Source organism: Leptodactylus fuscus, chromosome 5 (genome assembly GCF_031893055.1).
Source record: "Leptodactylus fuscus isolate aLepFus1 chromosome 5, aLepFus1.hap2, whole genome shotgun sequence".
Classification (NCBI taxonomy): domain Eukaryota; kingdom Metazoa; phylum Chordata; class Amphibia; order Anura; family Leptodactylidae; genus Leptodactylus; species Leptodactylus fuscus.
Window position 1 is genome coordinate 158,047,076 of NC_134269.1, and position 15,773 is coordinate 158,062,848.

General features: G+C 42.2%; 1 protein-coding gene across 1 annotated transcript in view; it reads left to right on the top strand.

Moving 5' to 3' along the window:
* The window catches only part of SLC41A2 (solute carrier family 41 member 2), a 66,248-nt gene extending 50,735 nt beyond the window's left edge, over positions 1 to 15,513 (top strand). The window contains exons 10-11 of the mRNA XM_075274576.1: positions 1,474 to 1,622; positions 15,279 to 15,513. Coding sequence (XP_075130677.1) covers positions 1,474 to 1,622; positions 15,279 to 15,464 — 335 coding nt within the window. The 3' untranslated portion in view covers positions 15,465 to 15,513. The remainder of the gene's footprint in view (positions 1 to 1,473; positions 1,623 to 15,278) is intronic.
* Positions 15,514 to 15,773: the final 260 nt, after the last annotated feature.

Below are 15,773 nucleotides of genomic sequence, written 5' to 3' on the forward strand. Positions count from 1 at the left end.
GTGTAAAGGCTCATAGAAAGTGTATAAATCCATATACTGTTATGCTTGCATCTCGCACCAGAACCAGGCATAGCACCAGCTGAGCACTTCTGGTGAAATTTTGATAGATCAGGATCCAGATTCTGAGACACCCATTTATCAAAGCAGTTTAAGGATCCGTTCACACGGGGTAGCATGCCACTCATTTAGACATGTAAACACGTTTCAGAGCGAGGCGCTTCAAAACAGATCCCATTGATTTCAATGGGTGCCGGCTTACGTGTGCTACACATTGAAATCAATGGAAGGCTTTATAACTAGAGATGAGCGAACACTAAAGTGTCCGAGGTTCGAAATCCGATTCGAACAGCCGAACACGGATTTCGAACCCCATTATAGTCTATAGGGGGAAATACTCGTTTCAGGGTTAGGCAACATTCGATAAAATCATACTTACCAAGTCCACGAGTGACGGTCAGGGCTGGATTCTGCTTGAAGTCTTGTCCTGGCGCAGGGTCCCTGCGTCCTCTTCCGGGTGGAATTCACTCTGCCTAGGCATCCGGACTAGGCAGAGCCGACTGCGCGTGCGGCTCTGCCCAGGTCCGACGCCTGAGCAGAGCCAACTGCGCATGCGCGTGCATGCCTGCGCATGTGCAGTCGGCTCTGCCTAGGCAGAGTGAATTCCACCCGGAAGAAGACGCGGGGACGCAGCGTGGAGAAGACTTCGGAAAGGTAAGAGAAGAACCAGCGTTGATTGGCAGAATGTATAGCATTCTGCCAATCAACGCTGGTTCTGCATCGAACATTAAACTTCGAACAGCTAGTAGTGTTCGATTGAGTACGAGTATTTCGAATACCGCAGTATTCGATCGAACACGTACTCGATCGAACACTACTCGCTCATCTCTTTATAACCCATTGATTTCAATGGATAGCGCGTGTAAGCCGGCACTCATTGGAGTCAATGGGATCTGTTTTGAAGCGCCTCGCTAAGCGCCCAAGTCTATGGCGTGTCAGATGTTTCCTGTGATCTATGTAGCTTTGCATTTCTTTACATCCATGCTAAACAATAAACATTTCATTTGAGATACACATGCTCCTAGATAGATAGATAGATAGATAGATAGATAGATAGATAGATAGATAGATAGATAGAGCTATATACACATATATAGCTCTATACAGGTTTATCATATGGCCATGCCAGTCTACTGTGACTGTCATGGGATAGACATGCTTGGGAGTTGTCCATTGACTACTATTCAGTATATTCCTCATGATTGGGTGTAGTACCTGCACATTGTAGAGCAGTGCCATAGCGGATGCATTACCGGAGGTTGGCAATTACTGACATAGACACTCTGATCTGCTGTTTTATCGCTGCATAATGATTGATGGAAGGGAATACTAAAAATAAATTATTGAGCAGGATTTCATTACACAAATGACTACATGACCCGCAGACCCATAAATGCAATTCCTTTTCTTTCACAGGGGTGAATAAGAAATCGGCTCAAGTTCTTCTCTCCCTTGTTATTCCCGGACACTTAATTTTTTTATACACCATCTATTTGATGAAGAGTGGCCACACATCCCTGACACCTATCTTTATAATGGTTTATTTACTGGCGGCTCTTCTACAGGTATGAAATACTTTGACATTGCACTGTTTATAAAATCTACTCCAAATCACAATACTGCATGCAAGTCCATGAAAGGGGTTGCCCAGCCTTTTACAAGTTTTTGGAAAATATATTTGAATGCAGTAAAATGGGGGAAAAAAGGAACAATACTCGCATTACCAATAATCCTAGACCTCTTGCACTTTGCCTGTACTTCCTGTGATGTCCTGACACAGATATGGATCTGCTGGCTGTAGCCATGACCTGACAGCACCGCTGAGGTCAATGATTGGCTACAGTGGTCACATGACTGAGCAGTTTTCAGGAAATAAATGGTTAGACAATCTCTTTATGAAAAAAGTATAGCTAATAATCCTGCGTAAAGGGATTCTATCACTGGCAAAACTCATTTTTAACTAAGCATATATTTGCATAGCCTTTAGAAAGGCTACTCCACACATACCTTTAATTTGTTAATCCTCCCAGCTGTTTTTGAATTAGCCCGCTTTTATTGATATGTTAATTAACCATCTCAGAGCAACAGAAGTTCACTAAGCACAGTGTGTTGTGTGTACATAGGGGGAGGTGAGCAGGGAGGCTGATGAGTCAGCAGCAGCAACAGCAGCCTTCCCTGCTCTCACACACAGTGCTCAGGGAACTTCCATTGCTGAGATGACTAATTAGCATATCAATAAAAGCAGGCTAATTCAAAAACGGCTGAGAGGATTAACAAATTAAAGGTAAGACTGAAATAGACTTTCTAAAGGCTATGCAAATATATGCTTAGTTAAAAATGAGTTTTCCCAATGATAGAATCCCTTTAAGGGTACATTCAGACTGTGGATTTGGCCACAAATCTGCAGTTAATCTTTGGTTACATGGCGATTTAATTTATATATAGAAATTTATATACCAAAGTTTGTAATATATCTTAAGGAAATCTATTTCCTTTTCTACTTATTTTTTTATTGCTGTCCTCCTCCTTATCTCCTTATCAGCCTGTTTGTTTACATAGAATCAGTAACCATATCTACTCTCACACAGAGCTGTATAGCAATGGGAGGGGGATGAGGAGGATGTTAATTTTATTTATTGCTTCTTATCTCTAGCCTAGCAGTATTAAGAGAGCTCCCCCTTAAAGGGATCCTATCATTAAAATCGAAAAAAAAAATTGTCTCTAATATGTAGTAATAGCCTTAAGAAAGGTTAATTATCTCCTACCTTTTAGATGTCTTCTCTGCGCCGTGGTTTTTTTTTTGCCGTTATGCAAATGAGTTCTACACTAAACTTCTAGACCTAGGGCAAAGCCGACTGCTCATGCCTGCCGGCCACTATAAAATAAGTGGCCATTTTCTTGTGGCCAGCGGGCATGCACAGTCTGCTTTGCCCTGGGCCCGAGGCCTAGAAGTTTGAAGCCAACCCCCGGAAGAAGACGCGAAGAAAACCCGTTCCTGAAGAAGATGGAGGCGGCGCTGGAGAGTTCTCTCGCAGCATTGGGGTCGCCCCCAGTGCTGTTTGAGCACTGGGGCCCGCCCCAAGTGCTGTGAGAACTCATTTGCATACCATTGAAAACCGGGATTTCTACGGAACAGCGGCACGGACAAGACCTCTAAAGGTAGGAGACGAATAGCCTTTGTTAAGGCTATTCCTATATTTTAGGGGCAAAAAAAATGTGATTTTAATGCTAGGATCCCTTTAGTCACAGAATAGCAGAGTGAGGCAGCAGCAGTTATCTTTGCATGTTTTTAGTATTCTCCTTCTACCCCCTTCCTTCTCCATATAATAACATGTAAAAGTAAATCATCTTGATAGAGAAGACAGCATATTTGCTAAATGAGATATATTACAAAGTTTATTATTTTTGCCTGTGCTATTCATTTCTGAAAAGTTTTTTTTTTTTTATAATTGGAGAAACACTTTAAAGTATGTGATTCCAGATTGTACCATCTTGTTTAAGGTAGCTGGAAACGTGTAAGCCTTTGGGAAGGAGCTGAAAATAGACACAGAGTGTAGCCGTGATAAAAATCTGCATTTGCACCTCAGATCTAGACATATTTAGGTCTTTTGCATTAAAAAAAGCAGCCAAATTATGGTTCGAAAAGCTTTGAGCTAAAGTGGATATTAAAGCCAGTTAGCTTATTCATGTCAGCAGGAAGACACGTGAAATTCTCCAATGGTTCTCAGCTAAAAAAGGAAGGGTTTCCATAGAAAAAAGAATGATACAGAGGTTGTCGATGTTTCACTTGGGCACGCTAAGTACTGTAGCACTTATATTGGTCTTCAGAGATGTCTATGTTTTATTATTCATAAGACGCACCTGGGCCGCTGTGCCCTTTATCTTGTTTATCATTCAATATTTTATTTCCCCTTTCTCGAGAAAGCGAGCTCGCAGTATATAAATTTGACAGCACTTGTTTCGCTGTCTATTCAATATGCATGGGCTGCAGCGTTGTGAATTATCTCGCAGAAGAAAGACTCTTTCCTCATATTATATTTTTTCATTCTTTTTACGTTTGGATTTATTAATGTTTAGAGATCGGAATAAGCCACCATTCTATAGCGGATATGGCACTGATAACAAGCGAGCGACAATGGTGTAAATATAAAGCCGGTAACTGAGCTGGAGGAGACAGGGAACATACAGGGCTATGTCAAAGCCTATTTTCTTTCATGTGATGAACTACGGTGAGCCAGCGTATACATCAAATACCAGTCTGATGTAGACCTTAGATGAGTAACACATGGGGTATGGGTATCTTATTGTAATACATTTTAGTTTTTTTTTTTATTTCTAAATGTAAACCTGGTGCACAGACTAATAAACTAAGGCTGAAATATGTATGGAGGTTTAATAGAAAGGCATTTGTCAAATTACCCATAGAGATGGACAACATAGTTGATAGGTTCCGCTCCACTGATTTCAACACAGTTGGAATTTTTTCTATAGTCCCCACATAATATGCTAACAAGGTTCTCTACTGTCAAGTGGGCGGTCCCAGATAATTTGCTCCAGTCCAGGATCATCCACCTGACAGTAGAGAGCCTAAGGGAGCATTCACATTAGCGTCTTCTCTCCGCCCAGAGGTTTCCGTCCTATTCCCCGGAGAAACTGGATAGAGGACGGGTTGCCGAAAGTCAGTTTTAAAACCCATTAATTTGAATGGGTTTTTAAAGCACACCGCCAGTATCCGTATGCAGCCTCTCCACGGGGAACTGTTTTGTATTTTGGGTTTTTTTTTGGTTTTTATGCAAGGACACAAAGTTGGACATGCAGGACTTTGTGTCCGTCCAATAAAAAACCCTATTTTTCCTGCGGAGAGACTGAATAAAGACACCGGCGGTTTGCTTTAAAAACCCATTCAAATGAATGGGTTTTAAAACTGACCAACAACAATCCATCCTCTATCCAGTTTCTCCGGGGGTTAGGACGGAAACCCCTGGGTGAACACAGGCGCAAGTGTGCACCCCCTGACTGTGTACTGAAATTAACAGCACCAATTGATTAGGATTGGTGGGGGCTAGCTTTTTTTTTCCCCCCCTCATATTTTGTTAGACTACTTTCCATAACAATCCTGCACTCTGATGATAGCGCTTGTACACAAGATTCACCATTGATCACCTATCCCTCTTTGCACAGGTTACAGGGCATAGAGTACATGTACACTCACCGGCCACTTTATTAGGTACACCATGCTAGTAACGGGTTGGACCCCCTTTTGCCTTCAGAACTGCCTCAATTCTTCGTGGCATAGATTCAACAAGGTGCTGGAAGCATTTCCTCAGACATGATGGCATCACACAGTTGCCGCAGATTTGTCGGCTGCACATCCATGATGCGAATCTCCCGTTCCACCACATCCCAAAGATGCTCTATTGGATTGAGATCTGGTGACTGTGGAGGCCATTGGAGTACAGTGAACTCATTGTCATGTTCAAGAAACCAGTCTGAGATGATTCCAGCTTTATGACATGGCGCATTATCCTGCTGAAAGTAGCCATCAGATGTTGGGTACATTGTGGTCATAAAGGGATGGACATGGTCAGCAACAATACTCAGGTAGGCTTTGGCGTTGCAACGATGCTCAATTGGTACCAAGAAAATATTCCCCACACCATGACACCACCACCACCAGCCTGAACCGTTGATACAAGGCAGGATGGATCCATGCTTTCATGTTGTTGACGCCAAATTCTGACCCTACCATCCGAATGTCGCAGCAGAAATCGAGACTCATCAGACCAGGCAACGTTTTTCCAATCTTCAATTGTCCAATTTCGATGAGCTTGTGCAAATTGTAGCCTCAGTTTCCTGTTCTTAGCTGAAAGGAGTGGCACCCGGTGTGGTCTTCTGCTGCTGTAGCCCATCTGCCTCAAAGTTCGACGTACTGTGCGTTCAGAGATGCTCTTCTGGCTACCTTGGTTGTAACGGGTGGCTATTTGAGTCACTGTTGCCTTTCTATCAGCTCGAACCAGTCTGGCCATTCTCCTCTGACCTCTGGCATCAACAACGCATTTCCGCCCACAGAACTGCCGCTCACTGGATGTTTTTTTTTTTTCGGACCATTCTCTGTAAACCCTAGAGATGGTTGTGCGTGAAAATCCCAGTAGATCAGCAGTTTCTGAAATACTCAGACCAGCCCTTCTGGCACCAACAACCATGCCACGTTCAAAGGCACTCAAATCACCTTTCTTCCCCATACTGATGCTCGGTTTGAACTGCAGGAGATTGTCTTGACCATGTCTACATGCCTAAATGCACTGAGTTGCCGCCATGTGATTGGCTGATTAGAAATTAAGTGTTAACGAGCAGTTGGACAGGTGTACCTAATAAAGTGGCCGGTGAGTGTATAAAAGGTATATATAATGTGCATTGCTAAATCTATCCAAGTCTAGTGGCCAAGTCTACAAAGTTAGGATGCTTGAACTGCCAGTCCCCAGTCAAAGAAATTCAATACACAGTTTTACATTTTTAATATTAATTGTTCCTTGGTCGTAGAACTGATGGGCTAAGAGCATATTAGAAGTCCCAATTATCAGGCCATTTAATAAGCCAGATAATCAATACAGTAATCTATTGTTCATAGCATTTTCTGACCTTCCCTTCTAAGCTACAGTGGGGCAAAAAAGTATTTAGTCAGTCACCAATAGTGCAAGTTCCACCACTTAAAAAGATGAAAAAAAAAAAGCGTCCAGCACTAGAAGCTCTAAATTTCATCTCTGCCATCATTATCCTGAGGTAAGCAGCATGTTTATCTCTGAAAAGGTCCTCTGTGTTGTTACAGATGGCTGCTGAACCCTGTCAGGCTGTATCAATCAATATTATATTCCACATTTTACAAAGTGACATCAATAACGCTCAGGCCGAGTGCAGAATTGTGGGTTTATTCGCCTTCGCAGATTATCGAAGCTGCAGAGTATGTGACATTGATTGTATTGATATGTATTTTTGGCAGCTAAGGCTGCTTGTGTTCCAAAGATGGTTTACAGCATTTTCTAGAATAGTTGCAATCCATTATTCCTTGTTCTGCTGTACATTCTTTGCCAACATCTTGGACTCAACATTGATCGCAAATGATCTTTTAAGTTAGGAGTTGGCTTGTGCTTCAGTCTTACTTTGGTAATTAAGACTTGTTGTTAGATTGTTAGCAGTAAGTGTAGCAATGCTTATTATTGGAAGAAACCGTATTAGGCCTGGTTCACATTGCAATCAGTATTCTGTTCGGGGTGTACGCTGTGCAAACCTTGTGAATATTTGCAAGACAAATTTTTGCAAGGTTTGCCCTACTCGCCTACTGCAGGTTTCCGTGCCACACCATAGTATTCAATAGTTCCAATACAGATGATTACAAGGTCAATTTATAATGGGCCAAATGTGCATTAATTTCTGATGGGCCACCTTACAGCCGCAGACCCCGGGATACCACACATTTCACACACATTATAATCCACCCCTGTACAGAAGAGCTAAACTGAATTCTTTGTGAACTTTTTTCTTGTTTTGCGCTGACCTCAGCACTTTCCTGGAAGGATGCGTGGTGAGGGGTTTGATATGAGCGGGGCCCATCAACCTCACCATATGTATGGCCATTTTACTGATATAAATGATTCCTTAAGGGGATCCTGCAAGCTGGCGTAGATATTGGTGCAGGTTCATGTCAGGAGGTGTGCACTTCCTCATAAATATGGTGCATCCCTTGCCTGTGTAGGGCATATGAAAAGTAATGGTAAAAACTCCCACCCCCTACCCACTATATGTTTGTGTAGATAGAGAGATAGATATAGATAGAGAGAGATGGATATATATGAATTAGGCCCATTCATTTGAGCCTAATCTGGAGCGGAAAGCCGCGACGGGATACCAGTGCACTGCAGCGGCTTCCCTTCGCAACAGCCTCAGCGGAATGTGTTCACGCGGAGCCCCATGTGAGCTAGCCCTTACTGGGTTTATTTCCATATTAATAAATAAACCTGCGTATGTGTGTAATATTCTGGATTTGTTCCTAATGTTTCAGCTTAACAAGATTATTATAAAATGACATCTCCCCTTGCCGATAGATAGAAATAGAATGTAAATTAATGACTGTTCACACTTCACACTTTATGGCAGGAAAATAAGAAGTGTAAATGAGGATTTAAAGTAATATCAGTCAATTACCGTCCCTGGATCCTAAGGATTACACTGCACATAATACTCTTATAGAAGGCAACAAACTTATTTAACGCCATCTTCCAGTTCTCAGACATGTTATGTTTGTCTCCTACAGTATTTCTCTCCTTACTGTCCTTGTATGTGAACACGTACATGCCATAAATATCTAGGCTGGTAAAATCAGTGGAGGGACAAGTGCTTTATCTTTATAACTACAGCACAGCCCCATTATATTGCTATGTAACCAGTTTAGTTACGGTATTTAGCTATATATACACTCACCGGCCACTTTATTAGGTACACCTGTCCAACTGCTCGTTAACACTTAATTTCTAATCAGCCAATCACATGGCGGCAACTCAGTGCATGTAGGCATGTAGACATGGTCAAGACAATCTCCTGCAGTTCAAACCGAGCATCAGTATGGGGAAGAAAGGTGATTTGAGTGCCTTTGAACGTGGCATGGTTGTTGGTGCCAGAAGGGCTGGTCTGAGTATTTCAGAAACTGCTGATCTACTGGGATTTTCACGCACAACCATCTCTAGGGTTTGCAGAGAATGGTCCGAAAAAGAAAAAAATATCCAGTGAGCGGCAGTTCTGTGGACGGAAATGCGTTGTTGATGCCAGAGGTCAGAGGAGAATGGCCAGATTGGTTCGAGCTGATAGAAAGGCAACAGTGACTCAAATAGCCACCCGTTACAACCAAGGTAGCCAGAAGAGCATCTCTGAACGCACAGTACGTCGAACTTTGAGGCAGATGGGCTACAGCAGCAGAAGACCACACCGGGTGCCACTCCTTTCAGCTAAGAACAGGAAACTGAGGCTACAATTTGCACAAGCTCATCGAAATTGGACAATTGAAGATTGGAAAAACGTTGCCTGGTCTGATGAGTCTCGATTTCTGCTGTAACATTCGGATGGTAGGGTCAGAATTTGGCGTCAACAACATGAAAGCATGGATCCATCCTGCCTTGTATCAACGGTTCAGGCTGGTGGTGGTGGTGTCATGGTGTGGGGAATATTTTCTTGGCACTCTTTGGGCCCCTTGGTACCAATTGAGCATCGTTGCAACGCTAAAGCCTACCTGAGTATTGTTGCTGACCATGTCCATCCCTTTATGACCACAATGTACCCAACATCTGATGGCTACTTTCAGCAGGATAATGAGCCATGTCATAAAGCTGGAATCATCTCAGACTGGTTTCTTGAACATGACAATGAGTTCACTGTACTCCATTGGCCTCCACAGTCACCAGATCTCAATCCAATAGAGCATCTTTGGGATGTGGTGGAACGGGAGATTCGCATCATGGATGTGCAACCGACAAATCTGCGGCAACTGTGTGATGCCATCATGTCAATATGGACCAAAATCTCTGAGGAATGCTTCCAGCACCTTGTTGAATCTATGCCACGAAGAATTGAGGCAGTTCTGAAGGCAAAAGGGGGTCCAACCCGTTACTAGCATGGTGTACCTAATAAAATGGCCGGTGAGTGTATGTTAGGAACTGCTGCAGATATAAACCTATGAAATGCAAAAGCTGAAAGCTTCGAGGGGAGGGGAAAGGGGGACAGCAGACAAATCTGCAGGTGAACTGCAGGTAAATGGCAACAAATTTTTGGTGTTTTTGCTTCCGCAATCGTGCAATGGAAAACACTGCTGAATGTTCCTCCAGATGTACAGCAGTGTTCTCTCCATGTCTGACTTTTCCTTAGGAGTCGTAGGTTGTAAATCTGTTAAAGGGAGTTTGTCACTGGAACGGTCTCTGTTGAACTGTAAGAACAGTCAGATTTCCAGGATTCATGTGAATAGAGCAATTTTTTTTCTGCTTCCCAATCAGTGGCTTTGTTAATGAGACACTCGTTTTTTTTCCAGGATATGCTAATGAGGCATCACTATTGCTTTTCGTTGCACTATAGAACTGTCTATGCGTTCCAGTGCCCAGTCCCTCCATTACTCCCACCCTGCCTGCCACGATTGACATGTTCACGGTCCGGCCCTGTTGGTCATAGCAGAGAGGAAGCTCTCTGGTGTGATGAGAGCAACCATGATGTTCAAGTTGCACCAAACAGCTTGTTAGCACATCAGGAAAAGTAGAATATCTCCGCAATAGAGGCAAAGATAAAAAAAAAAAAAAAAGTGTTCTATTCATGTGGGGACTGTTCTGGTGACAGACTTTGAGTGTTTTACAAGCCCAAATACTGCCAGTCAACATGGACAGTAAAGATTCTGCAATTAAATGTAATCTCTCTCTCTCTCTCTCTCTCTCTCTCTCTCTCTCTCTCTCTCTCTCTCTCTCTCTCTCTCTCTCTATATCTATATATATATATATATATATATATATATATATATATATATATATAATTTCCTAAGAGTTGTGTGCTCTGTTGCTGTTCTTAAAAGAAGTTGTCGGGGTGACTGCTGGAAGTAACTGGGAATGAGAGTAGCAAAGCTTACTATCAATTTAAACACAGATGTCTTAAGCGTGTCACAAAGAGTTAAATCAGTGGGCACACTTGCCATATATTAAGGGCATTTGTTTCATGACAGATGGGCTGTAATGTATTCTCCAGACAGGCACACCACATACAGTCTAGGTCTGTGATGGTGAAATATTGCAGCGTCATGTACACAGCGTAGCAGTTTACAGGCTTCAGGTTGTCGGTGGGAGAAGAAAGAGTGGAGTCAGCGTTACTGGGAAGGTTTTCCAAGGTAAACACGCTGTTAAATATGTTTTTGGACTTAGGTCAGCACACCTAACAGATGCATAATGAACTGGGCTCCAGCAATGAAGGGGCTTGTGTGTCCCCACAGCCTGTGATTATACGGCTAAAATATGACATTGTATCAAAGCAAAATTGGATGGGAAACATAGAAAGTATTAAGAAAACTTGAGAGTTTATAAAAAAGTAGATGAGGAAGTGAAATGCCTATGAAAAGTGTCTGCATGGTTTTCAGGACAATTTTGGTAGTGTACTGATGCCTGGGGTATATATTAGTATATAGTGTTTTGGGAAATCACAATATTTGTGATTCATATGTTTGGTTTAGTTCTCTTTATCTGCCTTTTAGGAGTTGGTAAGCCCTGATATAGTTTAGGTCAATTTTATGTAGAAATATGTTAAACTTTGAAAAGTTCCCATATGTTATGATAGCACTGTAAATAATTTACATACCCAAGTAAGAAACCATTTATGTGACTTCTTCTGATTTACAATATATATTCAATTAGATTTACCGTATATACTAGAGCAGGGGTAGGCAACCTTTTTTGTTCACCGTGCCGATTTAAATAAAAAAATCAAAGATGAGGTCCTCGGAGTGCCGGGCAATAATTGTAAAGCTGATGACACCTACACTAAAGTCATATAGCACAAACCACAACATAGAGGTGCTGTCATACTGCGCTCCAAGCCACATGCACTTACCACTATTTGCCTGGATACACATGTTCTTTTCCATTAGAAGCAATGTAACATATGTAACCCACAATTAGAGGTAATGTATGTGACTGGGAGCAGAGTGAGGTCATACCTGTAAAGAGCTGACACACAATGTACCTGGATGCTCCATCCAGTCCCTTGGCCCTTCAGTTTTCTGTAAGTGAAACACAGATTAATTTCAGTCACTTTTAGTTCCTGGGGTGCAGTAACCGTAAAACCGTAGCCAGGAATTAATGGGTGTCACACTTACACCAAAGTGACCACACTGGTGCCCAGGAACTGGATTTGACTATAATTGCATCTAGTTACAGTGTCACCACCCAATAAAATCACACTAAGGCTGAGGCCCCACATTACAAAAATGCAGCTTATTTTGTTGCAGATTTAGCTGCGTTTTTTTTCCGTCAAAGCCAAGAACGGCTAGAAAAGGAATGGGAAATATATAGGAATCTTCTTATATGTCTCCCTCCTGCTCAATCCACTCCTGGCTTCGGCTAAAAAAAAACCCAGCAAAATCTGCAACAACAAAAAAAGCTGTTTCTGCAATGTGGGGCTTTAGCCTAAGGCTGAGGCCCCCACGTTGTGGGAACACAGCTTTTTTGTTGAATATTTTTCTACGTTTTTCTGAGCCTAAGGGCTTGTTCACATCTGTGCCCGGTCTCCGTTCTGCAGGTTTCCATTTCCTGCACAAAACAGAGGCAGGAGACGGAAACCTGCAGGACTCTTTCATACCCATTCATTTGAATGGGTTTGAAAGATGTCTGGCTGTGAGCGGCGGTGAGCGTTTTATTCTCGCCGCCGCAAAACCGTTTTTTTTAAAATCGGACACAGAGTCGGACATGCAGTACTCTGTGTCCGAATTTAAAAACCGGTTTCGCGGTGGAGAGCATAAAACGCTCACCGCCGCTCATGGCTGAACCCCGTCTGACAGCTTTCCGTCTTCTGCATGCAGAAAGCTGAGAACGGAGATTGAATGCTAGTGTGAACCTAGCGAAAGCCAGGAGTGGATTGAGCAGAAGGGAGATGTATAAGAAGCTTCCTATATATTTTCCATTCCTTCTGTAGCCATTTTTAGCTTTGGTTGAAATAAACTGCATCAAAATCTACAACAAAAACTCTGCATTTGTGCAACGTGGGGCCTCAGCCTTACACCTCCTGCACACAAATGGCACGGATGTGGTTTTCACTGACCTATATGTTAAAAATGAATTAAAAATAAAAAACAAAAAACCCGGACCAAAAAGAATATATCAAAAATATATAAATTTTATTAATATAAAAATACACAAACATGTAAACATAAATAATAATAAATGGAGGAGCTGAAGTGTCCACACTAAATGAGCAGGTGAGAATGTGGCATGTAAAAATGTACTAAATCAGCTGAAGTGCCAAACATACCAAAACAGCAAAAATATATAAACCCATATATATATAAAGAAGAGTGAACAACAAATGCCTGAGTGAATGTGAAAAATAAGGTAATGAATATCACATAACTGCAACGTGCAACTCTAAATGGAAGAAGTGAAAAAACACTGAGGTAAGATATAAATTAGTGTGAAACCCAATGAATACCAAACGTAGGATAATAAAGGTATGCATGAAACTCCCTGTAAAGCTGTTACCTATACCACATACACAGCCTGCCCACGCCCAAAAAAATGAATTGATAAGACGGAAAATGCAGACAGATATAGGGTACGTATAGGACAGATATAGGGTACGTATAGGACAGATATAGGGTACGTATAGGACAGATATAGGGTACGTATAGGACAGATATAGGGTACGTATAGGACAGATATAGGGTACGTATAGGACAGATATAGGGTATGTATAGGACAGATATAGGGTACGTATAGGACAGATATAGGGTACGTATAGGACAGATATAGGGTACGTATAGGACAGATATAGGACCTGCTCCATAATTTTTAGCTCTTCATTTTGGCCCAGGTACACAGCCACAAAAAATGGCTGTATATATGGGTCAATTGAAATGTATAAGTCTGTACTCTTATCCAAATTTGTGGATAAAAAGTCTGGTCATGTGCATTACAGCTTAGTAACTCCATGTGCCTCATATTAATAGCAGTTAACCCCATCATGTCCCTCACATTAACCCCCTGTGTGCTTTACATAAGGGACACTGATATGTGAGGCATATGGAGGTAATAAGTGAATATCTTCATTATATAGATCCTTTATTAGTACCCCTTATCAGTAACCCTTATGTGAGCCACACAGGGGTTAATGTGAGGGACATGATGGGGTTAACTGCTATTAATGTGAGGCACATGGAGTTACTAACACTAAAGTAATAACCCCAAATGCCTGACATTAATAAGAATAGTTAGTAACACACACGTACCTGGTGTTTTTACTTTCACTTTGCTCACCGGAGCTTCCTCTCCTCCTCAGGGCTGCAGACGGCAGGAGCTCCTCCTCACGTGTAGCAGCAGGTCCAGGGAGCCCTTATCCTGTGCAGTGAGAGGCTCACCTCTGATTGGTGGGCAGTGAGAAAAGAGGGCGTGTCCTACACCTCAGCTCTAGCAGAGCACTGAAGGGACGCTCTCTCTCTCAATTTAGTGCATGAAGGTTGCGGGCTGGCTGGCGTGCCAACAAAATATGCCTCGCGTGCCACTCTTGGCACGCGTGCCAGGGGTTGCCGACCCCTGTACTAGAGTATAAGCCAAATTTTTCAGCACAGTTTTTGTGCTGAAGAAGCCCCCCTCGGCTTATACTCGAGTCAGCAAAAAAAAAATTTAATTTTTTTTTTGGGGGGGAGGGTGGTCTATGACCAGCCGCAATAGTAATGTATAGAATCTCCCATAAAATATTGGAAAAAAATATATAATAAAATAAAGTAAATAAAAGTTCTAAATCCCTCCTTTCCCTAGAATACATATAAAAGTAGAAAATGACTGTGAAACACATACACATTAGGTCTCCCTGTGTCTGACAGTGCCCGGTCTACTGAATATAGGGTATCTGCAGTACTCCTGTTCTGTCGGGAAGGGGTTAATAGGAGCACTGCAGATACCCTATATTCAGCCAGGCTGAATTCCAAGTGGGGGAAAAAAAAAACAGTCCTCAAGCTCAGGGAAGGGGCAGACAGACAACGAAAACACCCCCTCCCCTTCCCCAGCAACTACTGCACCCAAAAACTCCGACCATTTTAATTTTTGAAATTTTCCAGTAGCTGCTGCATTTCCCCCACCCACCCAGGCTTATACTCGAGTCAATAAGTTTTCCCAGTTTTTTGTGGTAAAATTAGGGGCCTCGGCTTATATTCGGGTCGGCTTATACTCAAGTATATACAGTATACAGTACTTCTGTGTAACTGATCCTGACACCTACATATACTAGAATATATTTTCTATTCATTGATTCAGATTTGTACATTCTTTAAGTGATTTCATCGGTGCATGCAAAACATCCATTTACTTGAAGTATGCCGCCTGTTAGACCCCCCCCCAAATAATGCATGGCTTGTGTGTGCTGATCCAGGGTCCGTCCACAGAGCGTTGCGAGAATGGCGCTTGCAGCCACATCCTAATTCTAGGACTTATCTCTTTCAGGTATTTGCTCTGCTGTGGATCGCAGACTGGATGGTGCATCACATTTGGAGGAAAGGAAAGGACCCCGACAGTTTTTCCATTCCTTATCTCACTGCATTGGGAGATCTTTTAGGAACTGCTTTACTTGCCATCGGTTTTCATATCCTTTGGCTTATTGGGGACAGAGACGGCGATGTCGGTGACTAGCGCGTATCTTGGACTTCCAGCTCTGTTTTGTGCCTAGATAATCATTCCTTCCTACTTCCATGCTAAATTAAAGGACATTTTGTTTTATTTCAGGTTCTATTATGGATGAAAATTCTTCAATTTCTACAAATTTCCAATAACTTTAATATTAAGGATCAACAGAAATGGGGAGGGGGGTTTGTGTATTTTGCTAAGAGGCTGAATTATCATGGTTTGATTGGCAGATAAGTGTCGTATAAGTCATGAAAGCAGGTACAATTTTTGTCGCAAATCTGAATTTTTTTCTCAAAAATAGTGACTTTTTAAATT